General features: G+C 42.7%; 1 protein-coding gene across 1 annotated transcript; it reads right to left on the bottom strand.

The window, feature by feature from the left end:
• Positions 1 to 3577: 3577 nt before the first annotated feature.
• DNAJB11 (DnaJ heat shock protein family (Hsp40) member B11) lies at positions 3578 to 24392 on the bottom strand. Its single transcript, XM_056121447.1, has 10 exons — positions 24161 to 24392; positions 22148 to 22304; positions 17292 to 17389; positions 15290 to 15422; positions 9222 to 9364; positions 8472 to 8554; positions 7556 to 7613; positions 5539 to 5650; positions 5001 to 5160; positions 3578 to 4041 (listed from the first exon to the last, which is right to left on the bottom strand). The coding sequence occupies exons 1-10, from the start codon at positions 24226 to 24228 to the stop codon at positions 3977 to 3979; spliced, it is 1077 nt and encodes a 358-aa protein (XP_055977422.1). The 5' UTR covers positions 24229 to 24392; the 3' UTR covers positions 3578 to 3976.
• Between the last annotated feature and the right edge of the window lie 2027 nt (positions 24393 to 26419).

The raw sequence follows: 26419 nt of genomic DNA, 5'->3' as shown, positions 1-26419 counted from the left end.
CCTCTCCACTCCATTTTATCTAATCTCTGTATTGGTCGAAACATCAAGACTTTTGTCCAACAGTGAATCAAAATGCTGACCAAAGAATGATAACTGACCCCTTGGACTTTGCTTCTAAAAACTTCTCAAAGTTGTCATTACCAAATCATTGGGATAAAGTCCTATCATTCTCCTTGAAAAGAAATTTTTCATTTAGCCTTACTTACTGTGTGCAAGAGCTTGCTGAGACACCGTGTTGAAATACTAGTATAACAGTCCTGTCTGACAGGACTGTCTCTGTAAGCCCATCGTGGGTCCTACGGGCCAACATACTCACATATTTTTTCCTTTTCCTAGAAAACTGGAGTTCCTGGTGGCCAACTGGCTTGCCCAGTGTCACAGAGGTGAACTTCAATCCCAGGGCAAGAATCCTCTCTGAGCATTATGTTTCTCACTTATTACCTATATTCCTTGCAAGATTGAAGTCACAATTATCTATTCTCCTACCATCACGATCACAATCACGATCATCCTGTTGTTCATCAATTGCCTTGAGCAGGCACTAGTACCGTCTCCTTCTTCCTAGCCCTGAGATTTTAAAAGAGCCATATTCAATGCTCTTTCAGGTTAGGAGAATGAGACCCATCATTGTTACTGGTATTTGGCATACTGAGTACAACACGGGAAGTTTGCCAGACTCTGCCGTGTGGACAGGATACTTTTGGTAGCCTGTCGGGCTCTCCAAAGGAAAAACGAGATAATAAGATGTTGCGTGGCCACAAATGCAGCCACACGCTTCCAGGAGCTGGGTTTTATATTCTCTGCGTCTTCGCCGTTGATGGGACCAACCTGGTGCTGGCAGCAGCTGGTGAGTGTGACGCCTACCTACTGGAAGATGGGGGATCTGGGTGGAGAAGGCCCAGTCCCAATCCGAGCAGGCTTGGAGATCTCAGCCCGGGGATCCACATGCCTGGGTTCCTCTGCCAGTTCCTTCATGCATGAGGCTTCTCCGGACGTGTGGAGAGAGGTCTCAGCATGACTGTGGCTGGTTCTGGAGGTCTTTGACTGCTGGGGCTCTGCTGGGGGGGAGGGAGGGAGAAATCAACCCACCTCCCTCCATGGGGCCCCGGCGAGGACAGCCAGGCATGGGGGCAGGAGACTCTCCTACCATCATGAACTAGAATTCTCCTACAGTGTTAACTTTTCTCCACGTAATAGATTCATGGCAAGAGAGACGTGCTTGAGGCAGACCTGGGTTCAAATGCTGGTCAATAACTTGTAACTTATGAAAGGTAACCCAGTTTCTTCAGTTTGTCCCTTTTCCATGAAAACCAGCTCATCTACTTGAACAGACTGTAGTGCACAGCACGCATGTTTTGTTACTCAGTACATACACATTTATTTACTTGAAAACCCTGTAATCCAGTGTGGTGGAATTATATGAGTAATCATCACTAACAGTAATGTAAACTACAGAATCTCAATAAAAATTAAAAAGAAGACCCTGCAATTCATAGAACCTTCTGGCACTGCGGCATTTCCGGTATTACTACCACTTTGTAAGCCAGGAACCTCTCTGCAACATTCCTGGATGGATAGGTATTTTTCATCTCTGGTGGGGAACCTTTCCATTTTCGGACAGCTCTAACCATAGTGTAAAAAGCTTGGTTTGCAATCCTGGTTTTATGACCTTTCCATCTTCACGCCCGTATCTCTATTTTATAATAAAACGAAAGGATCTTTTGTTACTGTTCATACCTGTTGGTGTTCAAGGGCAGCAACTTGCAGCACGTTGCTCAGGGGTAGTTCCTGGCAGTGTGAGAAATAGCACACAACACCAGGGATTAAACCCAGGCTTCCTGCACCAAACACAATGATCTCACTTGCAATCACTTTGATTAAAAAAAAAAAAAAACTTTCACTTTAAGCATTCAAGGGCAAGCTCAATGCAGTCAAATGATGAATTAGTTTTTTTTTTTTTTTAAACATGGTAGCCTGCAGATGGGTAGAGATAGTATAGGGGTTAAGGTACCTGTTTAGCATACTGCTGCCCCCATTCAATCCCTGGCACCAGAGATGGAAGTAGCCGCCAAGCACTGCTGTGTGTGACCCCCAAACTACTCCCCATCCCCCGTCCCCAAAAAGGAAAAAGGGAGATGAACTATGAATGAGTGACAAATTTCCAAGAGAACTTTTTTTTTGCTTTTTGGGTTACACACAGTGATGCTCAGGGGTACTCCTGGCGGTGCTTTGGGGACCATATGGGATGGCGGGAATTGAACCCGGGTCAGACACATGCAAGGCAAATGCCCTACCTGCTGTACTATCGCTCTGGCTCCTCCAAGAGAATTCTTATTTGTACCAAGACTCTAGGGTTTTGATTAGTAATGGCTTTTAGAATGTGAATGATCTGCAAAATTCTTGGATACAGGGAGAATGAGTAAATGCAAATAATGATTCACAGTTGTGAGTTAAGATTGTAGAGCAGTTTAAAAGGCTGCGGGGAGCAAACTCTTAAACTGTAAATCAGCCTTTGGCACTCCCAGAAAGAATTCAGAGATAGGGCTGTCACCCTAGCAACTCATAGTGGTGGAACTCACACTTTTATAATTTGAGTATGAACAAAGGGGAGTAAAATGAGGCTAAAGAGAGCTGGGGGCGGGGGGGAGGTTGTAGGGGAAATATAGCAGACTTCTGATATCTATTACTCTAATTGTCCAATTAGGACAACTCAGTACATAATATAAAATGTATAAAAGATTCACAAAACATATATATGAGTATGTTGTTTCATTTGATTTCTAAGAGTTTAGCATTTTGAATAGGTTGCATTTTGTTCTTTACCTTCGCAAGTAAACATGGTTGGACTACTCAAGGCTAACAAAAAATGCAATGACAAAGGTAAATAGTAGAGCTGGCCCCAGAATAGTCAAGTGTGGGAATGTTGCTAGAACTACAATGATGACTGGAAGGCAACTCCACAGACATTGCGTAAGAAACTGTTCAACATCACTGAGCATCACTAGCTGAAGCGAGAAGTCTGAAAGTATATGAAAAGTGGGGTGTGGTGTGACTGTAAAACAAAGTGGAAGAGTTAACCAGTCAAAAGCCCAATCTTTTCAAGTCACATAGCATCTAGGTGACAGTGGCAGAGACAAATGCAATTTGCAACTCTGCTTTAAATTCATTTTCTAGAGTCGATGGAAATCTTAGCTTTGAACACAAGCTAGAGGTTTTTAATCATGAGGCAAATTGAGATTAGGTAGGAACAAAGTACTTTCTAAAGAGTAAAGTACCAGAGCAAGCCCCACTATTTCCAAATTAGAGGACAATAGAGCTTTGTGTACCCTGAATTCAACTACCCCCACCCTAATATAACCAGTTCCTTCAAGCTCCTTCCTAGAAGATGATGTATATGTTTAATTAGCTGTGGGGAATGGTCTGCATCAGTTCTTTGCAGGACTGTGAATCCACCTTGTTTGATGGGAGACAACCAAACTAATGTATAAGCACTAAGGAGGGAAACCAAACAAAGGGAAAGTGACCAATATGGAGATGGAGGAGACAACAGAATAGCTAAATCAACAAGAAACAGGAGTCAAGGAAAAAAATAACAATAAAATGTATTTAAAACAGGCTTATCCAGTTGGCATTTTAGTGAAATAGCTAACAATGAACTCCAACCCTTTTTTTTTTGTTGTGTTCCTTTAGCTCCTGAAGTCCTCTTGCTTCTTTAATTCTGGAAACTCAGGTGGCAGCACCAGACATTAAATCCCCAAAGGGAGAGGTATTATTGAGCCTTTTGCTGGTCATTCTTTTCTGAATTCAAATGGACAAATTCTTAGGCCCTCTTATTCACTTCATGATGATCGTTGGAAGAAAAAATGTAAGCCAAACTTGAATATTGAAAATAAAAACACACCAACAAAACATAACCCCCTGCAGATAATAAATATCACTGATTCACTTATTTTAAACAAAGTCCAATTTTATTCACTTAGTATCCTTGCAGTCCATTGTATACCTTCTGCACTGATCCTTGTTTCAGTAGCTGTTTGATACCTGAGGAAAGAATGAACAAGACTATATTAACAAACAAAAACCATACGTTCTAGTTTAAAGAGCTGATTTGGAAGCTGGAAAGACAGAACAGTAGTGCTTGCCCTGCAAAGGACCGACCAAGGTTTGTCTCTGACACCACATATGGTTTCCCTGAGCACCACCAGGAGCGATTCCTTGGGCACAGAATCAGGAGTAAGCCCCAAACAAAGCCCGGTGTGGACCAAAATCCAAAAAAGTGAAAATCAAAACGATAATAAAGAGCTAATTTCACGGGGAAGCTCCATATGGCCTTTTGACATCTCTGAACTAGAAAGAAACAGCTATCAATTTCCATTTCTTCTTAGGCGGCTACCCAAGACATGCACATTCATGGGGATCCTTTTCTGTCTCTTAGGCACATACAGCCCACACCAGCCCACAAAAGCCTAACACAGGAGTCATGAGAAGAGGTGCCCAAAATAGAAAGAAGGCTCTCCATATGCCTTTCCTTCTTTTGGTTGTGTCCTCAGCTCTGACCTCTGCTCCCACACTCTTTTTCACTTAGGGCCCAGTAACTGGGTCTGCTTCTCAGACATCCAGACCTCATGCCTAAGCCTCACATTAGTTTCTCTTTTTTACAGTTCAGACCAGCTAATTAAAGTGATTCTGTTTTCACAGAAAACACAACCAGAAAACCTACCACTCCCTGAGTTTCAGAGTCCAGCTCACACCATCTTACACCATCCTTGTGACATGGTGACACAGGGACTTAAAATGCCTTTACAGAGAATGGTGAGTTCACAGCTTGTTCTATGTTCACTGGTGTTAGTGGGACACACTGGATGTCACTGCAGGGGTTTATATAGCCTATCCTCTTTTAACTGCACCTTTTTCATACACTATTCAGTGCGCGCGTGCGCGCGCGCGCGCACACACACACACACACACACACACACACACACACACACATGCATACTTACCTTCTCTGGCTTCCTCTGTTAACTGTTCTTTTGGAAAATCCACATCAAAAGTGATGATCAAAGAGCCCTTGATGTTGTTGTTGTCAAAACTGGGGAGTCCTTCCCCTTTCTTCCATAGCTTAGCTCCTGGTTTAGTGATCTTATCTCGGGAAATATGCACCTGGGAAGGAAAAGGGAATGGACTGGAGCAGGACTGGTACTTTCAAACCAGAGCTTTGAGTGAAGTGCTGCCCACAGTTCATATCACAGCTGAGTGAAGAAGCCAAGATGAAGGGGCAAGGGAACCATCACCAGAACACCGTGAGCTCAAGAAACAGTTTTCAAAGGAAAAACCACACTGGCAACCATTACGAACAAAACTGCCTAACCCAGACAACCAGTCCTGGGCAGCTGAAAGGTGTGAGGCAATGTTGCTGCAGTGGAGTGAGTGAGAGAACAAAGACTGGGAGAGGAGCCTCCACAGACAATGGTGACACAATCACAAAACCGCAGACAGGAGGGCTTTCAAGGGCAGAAGGAAGGAAGCGGGTTTGCTTACCTTGTGACCATCCAAGTGTGCGATCTCCATGTCAAATCCCACCAGAGACTCAACCAGGGAGATGGTCACATTCGTGTATAAGTCATCTCCTCTCCTTTCAAATATCGGATGTCTGAGAAACATAACAGGGCATGAAAATCATTGGCTTGTTTCTTTGGAAGTTCTTCTTTTCAGTTCCCTTTTAAGCAATTCTAGCCCTAGAATTGCCCAGGGGTCACCTCCTGAGACACTTGGCCAACTGAGCTGGGTGCTCAAGCCTGAGAATGAGCTGTTTTTAGACCCTGTGGTGCTGGGAAACCAGTTGTGTTTGGGGATTCCCGCAGGGACCTGGTAGTGCTTAATACGGCATAAGTCACAAAAATCTTAGGAGAGGATATATACCACACAAACCATACATGCTTACTTGCTAGCCACTCCACTGAATAAAGACTATAAAATTGCATGAAATTTACTGAAACCTCTTCTTAAGGGGCTGACAATCAGAAATAAAACTGCAAGTATTAGGCAAACGAAAAAAAATATTCTGGCACTGAGGGTTGAGGAACAGGTTTGGGGAAGTTTCCTGAGCTGGGCTCGGGAGGTCCTGTTGGCTATAAAGAGGCAGATAAGATGCGTGCAGGGAAGGATGGGATCAGCCGACAGAGAATTCTGTCAAAGACAAAATAACAAGGACTTGAGAAGATGTCATATTTACAGAGAATGACTCCTGCATTCATGTTAAGTTTCTCTGTTGAGGTGTTGAGGAAGACAAGGTGGGTATGGAAAGCTGAGGAAAAGGTGGCTTCAATGAAAGAGAGCTGGGAGGCGGGAGCCCGAGGCACTGGGGACCCACTTTCCCAGAGTAAGGAAGAAACTTTCAAAGAATCCCAAGAAGTAGAGGGATCTCTGCTTTCCAAGAAAAACAAACAAACAAACAAACAAACAAAAAACAGAAAGTGTGACTCCCAGGCAAAATTCTCCTTTTCCTTTTTGGTAATTTTATTTTAGATACCAGTAGGGTTTCGTAAATAAAACATTCCAACACCACAACCTCCCCCAGAAGGTCGGCTTCCCTCCACTATGTCCCAGGGCTTCTCCCCACCACCCCCCTTCAATGATACGCTTAGGAAGTATCAGGTCTCAGTTTCCGTTACCAGGTAAAATTCTTATAAAAGGGCACCTCACACTTAAGAGAAGGCAATAGAAAAAAATGCCTTCATTGCAGAGAAGCTGCAGGTTATGGGATAAGAGGGCCTGCCTGTGTGAGGTCTTACATGGAACCACATGTTTTTTCTTTCTTAGTTTATTATTTTTCTTTTTTGGGGGGTAGGGGGTATCACACCTAGCAGCGATGCTCAGGGCTTACTCCTGGCTCTACACTCAGGAATTCCTCCTGGTGGTCTCAAGGAAACATACAGGATGCTGGGGATTGAACCCAGGTAGGCCACACGCTAGGTAAGCGCCCTCCCCCTACCATACTATAGCTCCAGCCCCATGAAACCGCATTTCTGCAGCTGCAGTCTCACATCTCCTGCATGCCTTTCTTTGATAAGGCCTCACTTGTCTTACTCATTCATTTGTACCTTCTCTCAGTTTTTTTGGCTCCCCTGCCATGGGGCCTCCCAAACTGTGCTCAGCGGGTCTGAGGGCCAATCCCAGCAGCTGGCTGTGGGATCAGTGCTCGGTCCTAGTGATTTGGTGCCACTCAAGCCCAGTTGGTGCTGGTGGGGAAGAGGGAGGCACATGCTGCCTGGGACTCAACTCAGGGCCTAGCCTTGCCTCAGGCATGCCACAGCCCTTTGAGCTATTGTCCCTGCCTCTCCTTTCAACAGCTTTTCGATTTGCACACCATGACCTTAAGAGAGAACTAGGATCGATCCTTCAGTTTAAGTCTTGCTGTAGAGTTATCCATAACCATTTAGGGGAATAGCATGAGACAGAAAATTCTTGTAAGAGCTCTGATTGTTCCCCGTATTTCCTTAATATAATTTATCTAGAAAGTGGAGCTATAAATGCGCCCTGGAATTAGATGACTTACTTGACAACTTTGATTCGGAACCGTAAGTCTCCTGGTTCCCCATCCACGTGAGGCTCACCTGGTCCAAAGAGATTATAGTCCATTGTGATTCACAACAAATTTAGTGCAACACTAAAAAAGTCTACTAGGCACATGAAATAAATTTTGTTTATTTAAAATTAACTTATTTTGGGGGCTATACCAGGGACTATTCCTGGCTCTATGCTCAGGAGCGACCTCTGGTGGTGCTTAGGGAACCTTATGTTGTGGGGGACCCAATCAGGGTCAGCAGGATGCCAGGCAAGTGCCTTAAATCCTATACTAGTCTCCTTAAGAGAGGGTACATCCAGAGGTGCTGAGGGGCTCAGTGATTGAACATGGGCAGAACTTCAGGAATACCAGGGCCACCATGGTGCTTAGTGCTAAAACTGCTGTTAAAATACAATCAGGCCACACACCCTAATTTTCTCCCCTCTTTTTGGGGTGAAGGGGGTACATCTTGGTGGTGCTCAGGGGACCATGTGGGGCCCCAGCTCCCTTATGCAAAGCATGTACTTCTGTCCTTGGAGTCACCTCCCTGGCCCATGGACACCCTAAATTTTGGGTTGACTTAGGCTACCTGAGAGTAATTACTGGCCATGATAATCCAAGGATAAGCAGTAATGCTACTGCTTAACAGATTGGTGCTGGCACTTACCACTAGTAGCTCACACTTGGATGTAGCTTAATTAACACAAATTGCAGTGCTGGCTGTCAGTGTGCTAAGATTACTAACTTGATGACCACAAAAACTTTCCTGCACTCTAGACCTAATGGAAGATTATTAGAAATTATATATGCATAAACTCTGAGGCCATTAAAATAGCTAACAGGTGGTACTGACAAGCAAGAGAGAACAGAAAGTTGTGATAATAAAGCATAAATATCACTATTTCACCTTCTCCAATAAAGGGGTATTCCATGCCATCTCTCACCCCAGGTTCTATTTCTACCTCCAGTGTTCGTTCTTCATTCACTAATCTGAGACAAAGAGAATATTAAAAAAAAAAAGTGAAAATATAAACCAACCAAACCCCAAACAAATCATTCCAGTTTTACCAATTTGACCAGTTTTTTCTTGGGACAATCCTGCCTCTGGAGATATCGGATATCCCGTTTGCATCTTCTACACACCAAGGGCCAGGCAAGTTACTAATAACTGTGTATCTGCTACCTGCATCAGACTGATTACTATAAAGTGAATGACAGAAACAGATACAACCAGTCATATATGCACTAAGCAATCATTTGTAGCTGGAAGGCAAGACCACATTATCATAACCCAGAAGGAAAGGTTATCCTACCTGATTCTGTTCCTAATCCTAGAACTAACTTGATAGTTGTGTTGCTAACAATCAACAAATGGTAATTCTCTAATCTGAAATGTTACCTGGATTTATAAGATTGTTCTAGTATTCCAAGTAAGAAAAAAATGAAAGATTAACATCTGTCATGTATACTCAGAAATAAAGGGCAATTCTTACTAAGTTAAGAAACATAAAAGGAAATATTTAGAAGACAAGCTTTTAGAAATAAAAATGAAACCTCCATTTCTTGGTTTTATCATCATCCAGGCAGGGGCATTAGCATTTTATTCGACACATGAAAAGGGCAGTGTCGCTGATAGAACGAAGATGCTTGCACTTACTTGACATTAGGACACTCATCACACACCACCTCTTGGGTCATCTGGAAACGCCCTGGGCCCAGCTGGGTCGTTCGCATCTCTTGACGACAGTTGCATTTTCGTTTGCCAGGAGCCTGCCTTGCCACAGGTTTGTTTCTAACTACCTAAAAAAGGCACAAATAATGTCAGCTCCTTGTGCCGGTCAAACAGGCTCCACATGCCCCAGTCTGTGAGAGTGCCAGGGATTTCTGGCCAGCTCGGAGAGACCGAAAATCAACAGAACACTTGGAGAAGTTACCAATCTGCTCTCAGCTGGGAATGCGGGAAACAGATATTTCAATGACCCGATTTCCAAAGCTGGAGAAAAGAGAAGGGAGTTTGAAAGAAGAGAACTGAAAAATACTGTGTCTGATACTCACCATTTCTTAGCCAGAACTCACTACTGAGTTAAAGTAGTTCACAGCATTACTGTCTTGTAGGAAATCCGAGCTGTGTGAAGCAAACACCGTTGTCTAAAGAACAACCACAGCCTTCATAAACTACTATCAGAGGCTTAGCTCTGATTAAACTCATGAAAATGCCTCCTTGTTTCAGGCCACAGAACCTATGACTGTTTCCCAGTGCTAATCTTAATTCAGAGACTTTCAACATAAGTAAGCATTTCTTTGCACCTGACTATAGTCACTCTGCCCCCTCTGTGTACGTGGACATTAAAACACACGAAGAAGGGGATATTTGTTTCTGCCTGTCGAATTAGTAGATGTCTAATTGCAAGACACATGCCCATGTAGCAGGATGACATAAGTGACTGGACAACATGGAAAGCCAGTTCCACAGAACAATGGCAGTAACGAGAGCACACGATGGCAGGTACTACATTGTCAGCAATGCTTGAGTCACTTTCACACACATGGCCTATCAAATCCTTCCACCCTGTGAGGCAGGTACTTTTCTTAACTCCATTTCACAGAAGAAGGCAATCGAAGCATAGAAGGCTTCGGAAACATAACCAACCTTACACAGCAGAGCCAGGATCCGAAACCAGGAAATCAAGCACCAAAAGCCCGTGTTTCTAATCACCATGCCCTCTCAAGGAAAATTTTTCTTAAATGAATTTGTCATGGGTTATTTAAGTAGCAAGGTCATTATGCCTTTTACAATAAGTAGGTTCAACAAGAATTTATTCAGGAATACAAAAAAAAAAAAATGACCGAAGGAAAGAGGTCTAGAAGGGAACAGAGTTAATTTGGCTCACCTTTTCTGTTTCATCTGAACAATCTCTAATAGGTATTTTGGGAAGAAATGGAAGACGGTAATTTGTCTGTCTAACCTCTTTTGTCTCACTTGAACAACTCATGACAGGAAGAGATGGAAGAAGGTCCAAATATCTTTAATACCCTTTTCTGCCATTCTGAACAACAGTATTATAAGTCAGCTGCATCTCCTGGAATAGACAGTGCCCTCCTTCCAACTATTCAACAGCCACGCTGTGAAAACACTTCTCGTCAAAATGACACATATGCACAGCACTGGCTACCTCCTCCAGAATCCTGGAAAAACTCCAAGAAAACATGGCATCCAGGGCAATAGTTACAACACAAAATTTATAGGAGAACTCCAGGGATAGAAGGCTATTTTGAACCGTGGGGGCTATAGTTAGGGTAACAAGGAGGTGAGGGATTAGGAAAAGGCAAAGTTCTGCTCCTACCCCTCTCCTAACTAATCCTTTTCCCCAGAAAACAATAGACACCCCTCCCAACCTGCCCTCAGATACTTCATGAAAGCAAGTGCTCCGAATTAACCACTACATCAGTTTAATAAATCTTATGAGAGAAAGAGAGTGGCCAACACACATGGGAATGCAGACTTCAAAATCAAAATAGCTACAGCCCTGAAGAATCCAATTCTCAGACCCAATGACCACAAACTGCAATAATTTTATTTTAAGCAAATATAACAGAGGACAGATAAAATCTGAAACAACATGGTAATAGTTAAAAAGGAAAGACATTAGTGAAATGAAATAAGAAATAATACACAGGGGTTGAAGCGATAGTACAGCAGGTAGGGTATTTGCCTTGCATGCAGATGACCCGGGTTCGATTCCCACCATCCCATATAGTCCCCCCTGAGTGAATGAGCCAGGAGCAACCCCTGTGCATTGCCGGGTGTGACCCAAAAACAAACAAAAAAATAAATAATACACAACTGAGCCAGATAGTAAAATGAAGCAACAAAAGATGAATGATGTTCTGAAATATTTCGAACAAAATATGGTATGGTAGGTTGTTAACTTACTTTTAACATTACATGTTTGTTATTTCAAGTAAAAGCTTTATGAGCAAATAATAATTAAAGAATATAACACTTGAGCAGAAATGCTATGTATAAATATGAGCTGAAATAAAATACATCTGCTGCCATATTATTAGTGTGGCCAGAGCTGGAGACAGAGGACTGAGCTGGAGGAAGAATGCAGCGACTCCTAAAAAGAAGCAGTGAAAGAATAGGAAAGACAAAGAATTTTGTTTTTCAGGGCCAGAAAGCGTAATGTAAAAGGTGCTTGTCTGCATGTGGTTGCTCTGAATTCGATCCCTGACACCACCAAGAGTGATCTCTGAGCACAGAGCCAGGAGTAAGCCCTGATACCATTGGTGTGGCCCAATAACAACAATAGCCTGGTTTTTAAATATTTATTTTTTTAACTTTTTTATTGAATCACTGTGAGATAGGCCCTTACAAAGCTGTTTGTGATTGGATTTCAGTCAGACAGTATTCCTGCACCCATTCCTGCACCCATCCTGCACCAGTGTACATTTCCCAGCACCAGTGTCCCCAGGTTCCCTCCCATCACTCCCCAACCCCTGATTTTTAATATTTAAAAGAAAGGTAAAAGCAGACAGAAGTAGAAGGCCCAATGAAGAGAAACACGTTTAAAAATAACAGCAATAAATTTCAAAAACGAAACAAGATGAATACCCTCAAATTAAAAGATCCTTAAATTTTAGTAAAAAATATAGGTGCATCAACTGTGGTAAATAAAGTAACAGAACGGGAGTCTAACACCCAAGAATAGTAGAGATAAGGACCAGGAGGTTTACTCCAGGGCTTGGAAGCTGGCCTCAAATGCTGGGGGAAAAGGCAGCTCAGATAGAGAAGGGAACGCCAAGTAAAGGGTGTTTGGAGGACCCGCTAGGGTTGGGAGATGCGTACTATAGATCGTAGTGCTATAGATGCGTGCTCTAGATGTGTAGACTATTGACTGAACACAATGACCACTCAATACCTCCATTGCAAACTATGACACCCAAGGAAAGAGAGAACTAAAGGGAATGCCCTGTCCCAGAGGCAGGGTGGGGTGGGGGGGGTGGAGTGGGGGTGGGATACTGGGATCACTGGTGGTGGAGAATTGACACTGGTGGAGGGATGGGTACTCGATCATTGTATGACTGAAACGCAAGCATGAAAGTCTGTAAGTATGTAACTGTACCTCAGGGTGATTCCTAATAAAAATAAATAAATAATAATAATTAAACAAGCAAAAAATATATATATAGGTGCAATGCTTTCTGATTTGAGGAAAAAGAAGAATTTTTAAAACTTGACTCAAACACTAACAATAAAAGACTAGGGGCTGGAGCAATAGCATAGTGGGTAGGGTGTTTGCCTTGCACGCGGCCGACCTGGGTTAGATTCCCAGCATCCCATATGGTCCCCTGAGCATCGCCAGGAGTGATTCCTGAGTACAGAGCCAGGAGTAACCCCTGTGCATCGCCAGGTGTGACCCCAAAAAAGCAAAATAAATAAATAAATAAAAGCCTAATAAATTTGACCACATTATCATTCCTGTTCATTTAAATAAATCTTCAGTATGATAAGAAAACAAGTTATAAACTGATGGGAATATAATTTATATCATATATAACAAAAGATTAATAATAAAAATACTTTTCTGAGAAATCAATAAGAACAAATGAAAAATGGCCAAAAACAGGTACATATTGTACAAGACAAAAAAAAGTATATCCAACACACATATAAAGATACATATTCTAAGTACATATTCTATTTTTGGGGGGGATGGAGGGATGGGGTGGGGTTGGACCACATTCCATGGTGCTCAGGGCTTACTCCTGGCTGTGCTCAGGGATCACTGCTGGTGGGTAGCCATATGGGATGCTGGGGACTGAACCCAGGTCAGCCATGTTCAAGTCAAGCATCTACCTGCTATACCTATTGCTCTGGCCCTACATATTCTATTTATTAATTAAGAAAACATTAATTATTACTATAATGAGGTATCATTTTATATTCCTTAAATGGGCAAGCATTGAGACATGTAATAATTACAAGTATTAGGGAAGTGGCAGCTCTACTGACTCTCTTATAACTTGCTGGTGGAAGCATTGGTACCGATCGAGAAACAACCATGTATTTTAAATTGTATAAATTAACAATAGTTCACATTACCCATTATTGCTAGTCTTGCATACAGTCACTCAAGAGAAATTCTTGCACACAGGCACTTGGATATACACACAAGAATGTTCACACAGGGCTAGAGAGCTAGCACAGGGGAGCTAACGAAGGCTGCCCTGAGTGTGGCCAATCCCAGTTCAATCCCCAGGATGGTACAGTTTCCCAGCACTTCTGGAAGAAACCTCCAAGCATCACCAGCTATGGACCTAAGCCCACTCTTTCTTCCACAAAGGAAGAAGAACGCTCATACAAAGTGAAGTTTGGAATTGAAAAAACACTGGAAATGACTTTCAAGTCTATTGAAACATGATGATGGTAACATGGTAATGACAATTTTAGTCATCAAAATTATAGCTATTGTTAGAAAAGACGAAGTCATGAAATTTACATACAAGTGGTACTACATGGAAAGTACCATGTTAAGCGAAATGAATCAGAAAGAGAGGGATAGACATAGAAAGACTGCATTCATCTGGGGAACATAAAGTTAACAAAATAGGAGACTAACACCCAAGAATGGCCAAGATTAGTACCAGGAATTCTGCTCCATGGCTTGGAGGCCAGCTACACATGCTAGGGGAAAAAGGAGCTCAGATAGAGAAGGTAGCACCAAATTAAGGGTGTTGGGAGGATCCTCCCAGGATGGGAGATGCATTCTGAAAGTAGACTATAGACCAAACATGATTTCCACTCAGTGCTTCTTTTGCAAACCACAACACTCAAAAGGAGAGAGAGAACAAAAGGGTATGCCCTGCCACAGAGGCAGGGTGGGATGGGGGGGCGGGAGGGGGCGGGATACTGGGATCAGTGGTGGTGGGAAATGGGCAACAGTGGAGGGATGGGTACTGATCATTGTCTAATTGAAACTCAAGCACAAAAATTTGTAAGTCTACAACTGTACCTCATGGTATCTCACTAATAAAAATTTAAAAAAAAATTATAGCTATCAGCAAAAATATTATGACTCTTGGTAACATAATAGTGGGTGAAAAAAAGTAAGTCCCAGGGTCTGGAGCGATAGTACAGAGGGTAGGGCGTTTGCCTTGCACACAGCCAACCCGGGCTCGATTCTCAGCATTCCATATGGTCCCGAGCACTGTCAGGAGTAAGTCCTGAGTGCAGAGCCAGGAGTAACCCCTGAGCATCACCGGGTGTGACCCAAAAAGCAAAAAAAAAAAAAAAAAAAAAGTTAGTCCCAGAAGATAATGAATGAAACAACCTATTTTAATCATTTTCCTATATGTAGTAAACAAGAATGCAAAGGAACAATAAAGAGGAAATTAAAGATAAAGTTACTTCTGAAAGGGAGTCAGTGAAACGGGTGGGGGAAGTTTATAGATAGATGAAATTTGTGATACTGTTGTTTTCAACTCTTGAGCTGCATGATGAATTCCTGAAACAGTAACTCTAACATGAACAAAGGATTATGACTAACTCAACTCTGTACATCTGATATTCTCCCTTCAAAGACAGAGAAAGTACCCAGAAAGAAGTTAAAAGAGGGGCTGGAGTGATAGCACAGCGGGTAGGGCATCTGCCTTACATGCAGAAGAACATGTGAAAAGGAATAAAACAATTCAGAATATGCATAGCTTTATTGTTGGACTTACTTCCACAAAATTTCCTGCATATACTTCTTCCAAAGTGACTTCTAGATCTACAATAATATCACTTCCTCTTGGTATATTTCTGTCTTGTTGACGAGGGTTTCCTCCAAACATGAAACCAAAATCTCCAAAGAAGCTGTAGGTAAAGTTTAAAATTATCAGGAACAAATACCAGAATTCATGGCTTAAAATTTAGTTTTCTTTATACTGAAAAACCAGGGCTTTATCTACACGTCGTACAAAACTAAGACTTTTTTTTTATACACTGGAATCATACATCTTATAAAATTTTCAATTTTGTCCTTACCACCAAAATTTTTTTTTTTTTACTTTTTAATATAGTATGGTCCAGACACATAGTTCAAACACAGGTTCAACCACTGAAACTATAATTTATGTCAATATCAAGAAGTATTTGGGTATGATCCTGAGAAAGGGTACAGTCAATAAAACACATGGTAACTTTGTGTACTGTATTCACTTTAAATCCTTATTAGACATTATATTTGATAAAAGTAGCTACTGCTCTGTATAAAAATCTTGGGTCATAAACATGCTAAAAAGTTTCACCCTTGGTGAAACCTCTAGACCTTAGAGAACAGAAAGTATTAGCATATCCACTTGATCAAAGTGAGTTTTTTTTTAAGTAACAAACAAAACTTCAGGATGAATACAAACAGTGGCTTAACTGTGCAGGCATTCTAATATTAATTTTTGGTGTTAGGAAGCATCAGCTATTAGCATAGTAATGATGGCAACTACATAATTTATCCCCCCAAAAAACAATTCTATGGAATTTTCAAAACCTTAAATAAAAAACCTAGAGGAAGGATTGAGCAGAGACGGTGAGGGGAATAGAAACTTGTTCTCTTTCTGCATCCCTTGGTAACACTTTTAATAGCTAAGGGAAGGAAAAACACCCTTCCACATTGGGCTAAAACAGTTAAAATCAACATGAAAAAAGAAAAGAATATCCCGATCCTATGTATTCACACATCTTCAAAAGTTCTAAAAATTTAAACTGGTCTCTTTAACAATGACTATGGTAGTTACATATCCCACAGTGACTCTTACTCTTGTGGAGATTTCACAAAACCTTTGAGAATCTGAAGAAAGCAAAAGAACTGTTCCTATAGAAATACAAACTCAGCCATCCTTTTATTATACTATAGGCATACTCAAATATCTTGTGTTTGTCTTGAAACTCCAGATGAGTTCCTGGTATATGGCACCATTAGAGTACATGGAAATTCAAAAGCTCAACAAAGAAGGGTTCAAAGAGCAGAAAGGAAAGAAGTATTTATTACTCCAGTCACCCAGCATTCCCTAGAGGCTGCACACAGCAGGAGATAATGGTATATATACCGTATACCCTAAAACTTTCTCCCAAAGCCTATTAGCATAATCATCCCTCTCCTCTGAGTACAATGTAAGAGAAGCAGTTCTCAAGGTCCAACTGTATGTATGTATATCCACATGTATATATGTATCCTGCCTTACATGTGGTCAACCTGGGTTCGATCCCCAACACCCCATATGGTCCCCCAAGCCTGCCAGGTATGATCCCTGAGTGCAGAGCCAGGAGTAAACCCTGAGAACTTCCAGGTGTGTGTGTTTGGAGTGGGGGAGGGAGGAGAGGGAGGGAGAGAGAGAGAGAGAGAGAGAGAGAGAGAGAGAGAGAGAGAGAGAGAGAGAGGAATTTCTTACATCAGAGTAGGAACTTCTCTCTCTGCCTACAAGAGTAGCTCATGAAATATTTTGCAGGTTCTAAGACAGCAAGAAGCTAAGCCTGAACAGAATTTCTCCATATGTCCTCTTCAAAATTGTCAGAGCTGATCTGACTTATACGATTGGCTACAGGGGTCATCCTCTCAGTGGAGCCTGTCTTTTCTGGGGCTTTGTGAGCATTAAGATGAATACTTTCCACTTTTGATCAATATCAAATCTTCTGAACAAGAAAGCAGTGAGAGCTCCTCTATATATTTCAGGTGGGTAAATTACTTACTGTGAAAATATGTCTCCATGGGAGCTCTGATGACCATCTTTTAAACCTTCTTCACCGTAAGTGTCATACTGTTTCCGTTTCTCACTATCTGACAGAACCTGCGGATAAAAACCAAGGAAGGAAAAGCTCTTCCATAAGTTATGTTACAGTAAGAAATGTAATTTTCCTTAAGTATGGCATTAAGTACATTTATAAACTTGTTTTAATAAATAAATTATTCTATGCTCTCTTCATTAGTAATTTCCACATTGTCCAAAAACGTTTTCAATCAAGTCACCTAGTCACATAAAAATCTTTTCTGAGGGTCAGAGAAATAGTAGACGTGTAAGGCATTTGCCTTACATGCAGCCAACCCTGGTTTGTTCCTCTGTACCTAAAATGTCCTCTGAGCATCACCAGGAATCACTCCTGAGGACAGAGCCAATTATAAGCCCTGAACACTGCTGAGTATGGTCGAAAATGACCAAAACAAAATCCTATCTGAGATTAACAATGTGGCTCTGAAGGAGAAGGTGGTAGTAGGAAAACGTGAGATAAATTACTGAGACTTATTTCCCTTGTAGTTAGATTCCAGTACTTATGCTATTCATTATTATGCTATATTATCAAAGGATCTGACTATGATAGGTGGTCATCTGGTGACAGAAGCAGCAAATTAGAACACTCCTAAAACTTTTTCATCCCATGAATCTGCTGAAAAATCCATGTGGGACTTGTGACTGAAATCTCCAGGCTCACAAGGAGTAGGGAATGCCACCCCCCCCCCAATCTCCCTGCACTTCTGGGTCCCCAGCAGTCAAACCCACAAACTGCCTCTGGGCATCATATTAGCACATGGTCATGATCCAGAAACTCACAAATAAATCTTGGAAGAGAATAACACACTGCAGAGATGCCTCCAGATCCCCAAATTACCATCAGTTAAAAATTTAACTCTAGTTCTAGCACCCTATTTAAAATTTTTTGAATTCTTGGAGCACGTGGCCACTTCCACGACTGTGTAACATCTCATATTTTATGCCACTGATGAATATAATAAATTGTGAACAACTTCACAAAAATAAAATTTAAAATAAAAAAATACAATAAAAATTTTTTTTCATTCCTCCATTTCCATACCATAAACCTATCTTTCTTCCTGACCATACTCTCCACACCCTACAAACTCATTAAGAGATTGGCAAGTCATAGGAATTAAATTATAGGCCTTCTAAAAGCTCTATACAGCTATGGTTTCATATTCTTTTTTCATTTTGGGGTGAATGAAGAAATCCATTTGTGGAAAAAAAAATATATATATATTTGCCATACTTTTGTTTGGAACATCCTGCATTAAAATTTCAGAGTAAAAAAGGACAACTGCTCCATGAAGTGTGTTCAAGGTCAATTTCACAAGTTGAAAAGACTTTCTGAAATTTCAACAGGTGCAGAAAACTATAAACACAGACACAGCTCTCATTGTGTCCACACCATATAGACCTCTGAAGAATGCAAAAACAAAAGTAAACTTCCATACCTTTCAAAATTTGCCTTCACTATGCTAATAAAAAAACTTCCCTTCTGTTGTGAACAGTTTGATATGTATTATGGACCTGTATTATTTATTTATTTTTGCTTTTTGGGTCACACCCGGCAATTCACAGGGGTTACTCCTGGCTCTACACTCAGGAATTATCTCTGGCAGTGCTCAGGGGACCATATGGGATGCTGGGAATCGAACCCGGGTCGGCTGCGTGCAAGGCAAATGCCCTACCCACTGTGCTATTGCTCCAGCTCCTGGACCTATATAATTTAAAAATAATTATGTGCTCAGGCTCTTTCTTTGACCCTTCTAATGTCCTATTTAAACAGCCAACTCTAAGTTATTTTGAATACACACTTATGTTGGCTCAAGAAAGTGTTTAGAAGTAGATAGGGCTTGCTGAAAGCAAGAAAGAGAAGATCTGATTGGTATATTCCAGTAGGACATATATTTGGCTAAGTGTTCACATGATGTGTAAATAGCCACAGCAAAAATTTACTGTGATATTTTTAGAAGGATAAATAGAAATTGAGTGTACAAGAGAGTGAGTACTCTTGAGAGCAAAGACAAATAAATAGATGTGTTCAGAAGTGACTAGAGGACTCCGTAAAGCTATCATGGCAGGCCAGCTAAGAAGAATATTTTGGTAAATGTCCTAGTCTCTTTCCTTGGTCTTACTTTGGCAAAGAAATGAATGTCACATTTGGGTTTAAAAAAACTTATTTCCAAACTTCTAAACAAAGACTATTTTTTTTAAATATTTTTTGCATTTTGGGGCCATATGTGATGGTGCTGACACTTGGCTCTGTACTCAAGAGATCACTCCTGGAGGAGCTAGCAAACCACCTGTAGGGGCCAAGGATCCAACCTGGATTGGCTTCCTGAGGGCAAATGCTCTACCTGATGGTATATCACCCAGGCTTCAAGACTATTTTTAAATCAGTTACAAAACAGCATAATCTCTCCCTCATAACCTTAACATTACCTATCACCATTCACTTTTCTTCCTCACTGTATTTGGGGGAAATTCAGGTGGTTGGGCCACACCAGGTGGAGCTCAAAGGCTATTCCTGGCTCTCTGCTCAGGAGTGACCCCTGGCAATGCTTGGAGGACCAGATGTGTTGCCAGGGCTTCAAACCGGTGTCAGTCAGTCACATGCAAGGTAAGTGCCTTACCTTCTCTGCTATCTCTCAGCTGCTCTACTTTTCTCACACCTAAGGAATTCAACTATAGCCCATGTTTTGGAATTTTTTTTTTAAGGTTTTTCAGTTGATTAGTCAGTCAATCTCACAGAGTCTCAACTAATCAAAATGCCAGTAGCACATCATTAATCTCAGTTCAGCAGAAAAACCAGATGCGTACTTAGAAAAAAAGTCTTCAGCTTTACTGGAATCCTGATTTGCAAACACCAATTTATCTAAGAATCAAAGGTAATCAAGTCTGAACAGAACTAAGGAAAAAAAGTAAATTTGAACCAGTAATTAGGCAGTTTCTTAAAGCAAAGATGCAACCTCATGAACAGCCCATGAAAACAGTCTGCTAGATCATGGCTAAAGAACACGGTAGATTTTTAAAAAAGCATAATAAGGCTGGGAGATAGCCCACAAGGCCTGGAGGTTTCCAAACTTCCTTGGTGTACCATTCCCTATTCAAAAAAAAAAAATAATTTACTTGGCATTCCTCGGAAAATTTATCCTTTCTTTAAGTAAACAAACAGAAACTGCACCCCAACTGTACCTGAGCATACTATCATGTCTGCCACAGTAGCCTAAATCATTTCAGCTCCCCACAAGGGGCAGTAATACCCACTTTGAGACTGTTCAAGGTGTGAGTTCCATCTGTGGCACCATGTGGCCCCTTGAGAATGAAGGGTGTAGCTCTGGTTGGCTCCCAGTGCCTCTGGGTCTGCACAACATCACTGAACATAGTCCTGACAAGAGTGGGCCCTGCTGGGGCCCTGCAGCACTACTTACTGGGTAGTGCACTGTTGCCTCTAACTGTTCCCCATTGCCCCCAGTAAAGTACACAGTAAATTCTTAACAGTTTTCCAAGAAAATACTTTTTGAGTGTTGGGATCCTAGCAAAGAGCGAGACTGTTCATGGGAAATACAGTGCAAATTATCAACAAGAAATGAAATGTTATATAATTTGATTGTTCATGAACTAATTAGGAATTTCTGTCTTTAGGATTCCTGAAATTATCAACACAAGAAGAAGGGGGAACCCATTAGTTCTAGATTTTAACTGGGGATAAATCATAGCTTTCATTCAGCATCACCCTTAATTTAGGAGAGCTTGGAACTCTTCTTTCCTTTCCATCCTTTTCACTACTGAAATATTTTCCATATTTGTTTCTAGTCTTATCACCATATAAGATTTTTTTTTCTTTTTGGGTGACACCCAGCAATGCACAGGGGTTACTTCTGGCTCTGCACTCAGGAATTACCCCTGGCGGTGCTCAGGGGACCATATGGGATGCTGGGAATCAAACCCGGGTCGGCCACGTGCAAGGCAAACGTCCTACCTGCTGTGCTATCGCTCCAGCCCATATAAGATTTTTAACTTAATTCAGAAACTCTAGTTCTATGACTTTTGGGGCTAAATTAATTTTGTATCCTTTCAGATAATGAGAATGGTGACTATAATTGACAACATGGTATTACATATTGGACATGTAAAGAACTAAATGAAAGAATCCATAATATATTTCAAAGCATCTCAATGTACACTTGAAATATATTATACTTTAATCTGTCAATTTTATTTCAATAAAGCTGGAAGAAAATAAGATCACAGATATATTATTCTTTTTTAAGAGGAAAGGCAAATACCATATATATAAAAAAGTTAATAGATATGAAAAATTATGAAAAGCCAATTTAGTATTTTTTAACTAGTGATGAAATAGATTGTATATAGTAGTTTTTAAGGAGCAGTTCACTCAGAAATTAATACCTCTGTATTGATTTAAAAAAGAGAAATGAAAACAAGAATAAGTCCAAATCAACTATACTTCATGGTTTCCTAGTGAAGATTAAATTAGATGATATGTATGAAGGCAGATCATTAGACTAGAGACCACAAATTCAAACTATACTCGCAAGTAAAAAAACTGATTTGGCAAGAGGGATTGTACAGGCCTTGCATGCGGCCCACTGGCCCGATCCCTGACACTGCATATGATGCCCTGAGCAGAGTGATAAGAGTAAGTCCTGCACACCACCACATGTGGCTCCGAAATCAAGGAGGGAAAAATCCAAAAAAGGAAATATTTCTATTTTACATGATTGTTTCTATATCTGCACTTTTATTTATACTTTATTCCCAACTCACCTCATAAGCAGCACCCAGATCTTGAAATTTTTCTTGAGCTTGTGGATCATCGGGGTTCCTGTCAGGATGAAGCTGCAGGGCTAGTTTTCTGTAGGCCTTTTTAATATCCTTTATAGAGGCACTGCGAGGCACACCCAAGATCTTATAGAAATCTCGCCTGGGGAGAAAATAGGAGAGAACACTTTATTTTATTTTTTCGTTACATCGAGATTTTTGTCTAAGTAAAGAGGTTAGAAAAATGAAGATGTGATACACACACATGACAAAGAACTAAAAAGGAACACACTGGAATGTTTAGAGTCATACATCTATACTGAAGGCATCAGAATGAGAGATTATGTACTTTGAGCAAGGTTACAATTATTCAAAACACCTGCAGCATTCTTTAATTGAGAAAATCATTTTATCTTATGGCGACAGGTTATCTTCAAGAATAATCCAATAACAATTTAACTCTCCCCTTTCCTCTACTTAGGACTTCAGATTACCTTCGCTTGCAAAAGTCAAATAAACACCCCCAAATCTGATTTTCCTATGTTATACATATGTTCAAATAGTTGTACTCTTCAAATGTTAAAAGATGAAGCAACCAAAGTTAACGTCAGAGGTTATAAGGCCAAAGGCCAAATAAAAACTTTGATAAGAGAATACAATTGGATAAATGAGTTACAGTATTTCTGCAAAAAGAAAGAGAACGTATCAATTTTTCAGTCATTGCTAGTATATTTGTGTAGGATGAGTCTTAATCATATAGACATTTGCTAAAGCCCACATGCACAAACCTGAACATCTCAGGGCAGCAAATATGCATATGTCATGAGCTGGAAGATTAGGCAGAGATCCACTGGCCAAGGACTACGGTTGGATCTAAGTTGACTGTAAAGAGGCACTTTGAAAGAAAGGCAAATGGGAAGCTAGCAAAAGAGGAAATTAAAGTGTCAAGGCAAGGATCATACCCAGTTCAAAAAAATAGCATCAACCAGAGTTCCCAAGAGCCTCCTTTCTGAAGTTTATGGCTGCAGTATTAACATTTACCTTGATGTTTCGTTTAAAACCTCTTAGGATGCTTTTTAAGGGTAAAAACCATAAACAGAAAGCATTTAGGAAAACCAATAAAACACTGCTTAGGAGGTGATTTTAAAGGCAAACCTAAAATCATTCGTAAAGAAAAAACGAGTCATTTATTGAACAGAGAAAACGCATTTGGACATTATGGATTTTTGAAAGCTCTGCACTAAGGTGACACTTTCTCTAGCACAACCTACACAGAGTTAAAAAGCTGAGACTTTACTCTTCCCTGCGTTCCAAAACGTGAACTTGGCAAATCTCATCCTGTGGCTACTGGACTTCGAGGATCATGAATCTTAAAGGCTCCCCAGGCGCTCACGTGGTCCAACTCCCCTTCTCCCAGCCGGAGCATTATCATCAAGTTACCCAGGACGATTGAGGTGGCCCCTTCAAGGTCACACCATTCACGAGTGCGGGACGGGAGTCCACGGGCTACGATGCTCTGACCCTCATAATAACCCTCAGGAGTCCCCAGGATGGACCTAAGGAGCCGCGAAGCACGATGACAACCGAGGCTCCAGGATCGCAAGAAGCGGCGAACTTGCAAGGTTCTCTAGCGGGTCGGCCCGGGCTCATTCGACCCAATCTCCTCCGGTCCCAGCTCGGTCCGGGCACCTGCTCTTCCCACTTGGAACGTCAGTCCAGCCCCCGCCCCCAGGGCGCCTGGCAGGCGGGGGACCGGATCGTCCTCGTCCCCGGCTCTGCAGCCCCCGACGCCGCTCCCACGGCGGGAACGTCACTGCACCCACCTCCCACTCCTCGGGGTAGTCAGGTCCAGCTCCCCTCACCCTCCGGCTCCGTGGCCCTGTCACTCGCGCCCCCCACGCCGCTGGGCCCGGTGCACCCCGTTGCCCGGCCCCGCCGGTGGGTCGCCCCCGCCCGGCAACGTCCCGCGTCGCCTCCCCAGCCTCTCCCGACGGCTCGGACCGGCCGCCCGCTGCTCACCCGGCGAGGACGGCCCCGATGAGGTACAGCAGCAACAGGCAGAAGGTGCCCAGGTTCTGCGGGGCCATGGTTCCCGTACCGGTTCGGCGCCGGCCCCCGGCCCCAGCCCCCCTCGCTCGGCCTGCGTCCGCCGCCGCGTCGGCTGGCCCGCCCCCGAGAGGCCGCCTCACGCCGGGCTCGTCGCTCGCTCCCTCGCTCGCTCGGGCCGCGGCGACAGCTGGCTGGCGAGCCCCCCTCCGCGGCCCGTCCACTTCCCGGGAGTCCCGAGTCCCGGCCAGAGAAGCCCCCCGGGAGCCGGGAGCCAATCGCCGCTCGGGACCTCACGAGCGCCCGGCGCGGCGCAGCCAATCAGCGCAGTCCACTTCACCGTCGAGGCGGCGCGGGCGGCCAGTGAGGCGGCGGGACTGCGGCCGCAGCACGCGACCAATCCGGAGAGGACACGTCAGAGCATCGCGCCGCCGCAGGAACGCTCTCGGCCCCGGCGTCCGCGGGTCGGAGGAGATTACGTAAAAGGGAGCCGGGGAGAAGGAGTGCCCGGCCGAAGCACCCGAGAGTCGCAAAGTTTTCCCGGCCCGCCCCCTTGGACTCTTCACCAATCAGGTGGCTCTTCTTCCAAACTGTCCAATGACGGGGCAGAGACTTTATCCGGGCTACGAATCTCGGAATTTCATTCATTGAGAGCGGGATGCGGGAGACCGGGGCTTGAGTGACAGGGGCGGGGCCAGTTACTCCAAATTGCTGACAAGACTCCCGCATCACATACGAGATCTTATTGGGCCTTTCCTGATATGTCCAACAGGTTCTTAATCGGTCTTTCCGGACATGTCCAATAGAACATTTTTTTGTTTTCTGGAGACAGAGAGGTTGCAATTCAGATCGCAGCCCAGTCTCAGCCTAAGCTTTTAAACATTTTGTGGAAATGTGAAAAAAATCGGGGGTGGGGGGCTTTTTGGGTCACACCCAAAAAGCTATGCTCAGGGGTTACTCCTGGCTCTGCACTCAGGAATCACTCCTGGCGGTGCACAGGCGACCATATGGGATGCTGGCTATTGAACCTGGGTGGGCCGTGTGCAAGGCAAACGCCCTACCCACTGGACTATCGCTCCAGCCCAGTGTGAAATTTTAATGAGAGAAATATCTGCAAGTCGTTAGCAGAGTGTATGGATAACCTGACAAATGCATAGTAAACACGCTGTGAATAATTAAGGCAAGAGGATACTTCTGATCTCTCTGCTCAATCTGTTAAACTGCTACGCCTCCTCCCCCATGCCTCTACTTTCAACGTCTTAGTTCTGCCCACCTCCCATATAGAAGTCTACTCACGCTATTCCCTTAAAAGCCTGGAATGGGTTTTCCTGCACTTAGAATTAAAACACCAACTTTTTCTTCTTTGCTTTTTTGGATCACACCTGGCAGTGCTCGGGGATTACTCCTGGCTCTGCACTCAGGAATTACTTCAGGCAGTGCTTGGAGAACTATATGGGATGCCAGGGATGGAACCCAGGCTGGCCATGTGCAGGGCAAATGACCTACCTGCTGTACTATCTCTCCAGCCCCCCCAACTTTTTTTTGAGGGGGGGAGCACACTCTGAGGTGTTCAGGGATTACTCCTGGTTCTGCACTCAGGGATCACTTCTGGTGGGCTCAGAGGCCCATATGGGGTGCCTGTAACTGAACCCCATGTGGGCTGCATGCAAGGTAAATGCCCTGCCTACTATACTATGGCTCTGGCCCCAAACACTAACTATGCTAGCTTTTAAAACCTTATCTGTCGCAATGAAGTTAGATGTGTAATGCATACATTTATCTAGTGTACTCCTTACCATATTCCAGCAAAACTGGTTTCCTACCTCTTTTGGAATGCACCAAGCTCATTTCTGTACACAGCATTTATTCTATCTCTTCCCTTGTATTCTAACAACTTAAAAACTCCTTAAAAACTCAATTATCAAACTTAAGTACACCACTGCAGAGATCACTTCCATGACCAACTAATAACCCCCCCCCCCCTTATCGAGTCCTTTATCCTTACTGTACCTGACTAATTTCTACCTCATCCCCTACATTCGCACAGAATGCCAGTTTCCTGAGAGCCTGAATCTGGACTGTTCTGTTGAGTATTATAGACCAGCACCTTAGAACAAAGCCTGCCACAGAATAAAGTTGCTTTGACTGTGATCTTCCAATGCTGGCTTATTTTCAGGCCTCAGCTCAAATTCAGCACTGGGTATACCCCTCTCCCCCTCCCCCACCAGCATT

This window comes from Sorex fumeus, unplaced genomic scaffold, assembly GCF_029834395.1.
Source record: "Sorex fumeus unplaced genomic scaffold, SorFum_2.1 ptg000044l, whole genome shotgun sequence".
Classification (NCBI taxonomy): domain Eukaryota; kingdom Metazoa; phylum Chordata; class Mammalia; order Eulipotyphla; family Soricidae; genus Sorex; species Sorex fumeus.
The sequence above is the reverse complement of the archived record's forward strand: the minus strand, read 5'-3'. Positions and strand labels throughout refer to the sequence as shown.

Coding starts and splice junctions, on each gene's coding strand:
- DNAJB11 (XM_056121447.1), bottom strand. CDS start 24,228: ATGGCCCCGCAGAACCTGGGCACCTTCTGCCTGTTGCTGCTGTACCTC. Junction 8,555..9,221: donor GATGAGTGTCCTAATGTCAA/GTAAGTGCAAGC, acceptor TCTTTGTCTCAG/ATTAGTGAATGAAGAACGAA. Junction 7,614..8,471: donor ATACCCCTTTATTGGAGAAG/GTGAAATAGTGA, acceptor TCTTTGGACCAG/GTGAGCCTCACGTGGATGGG.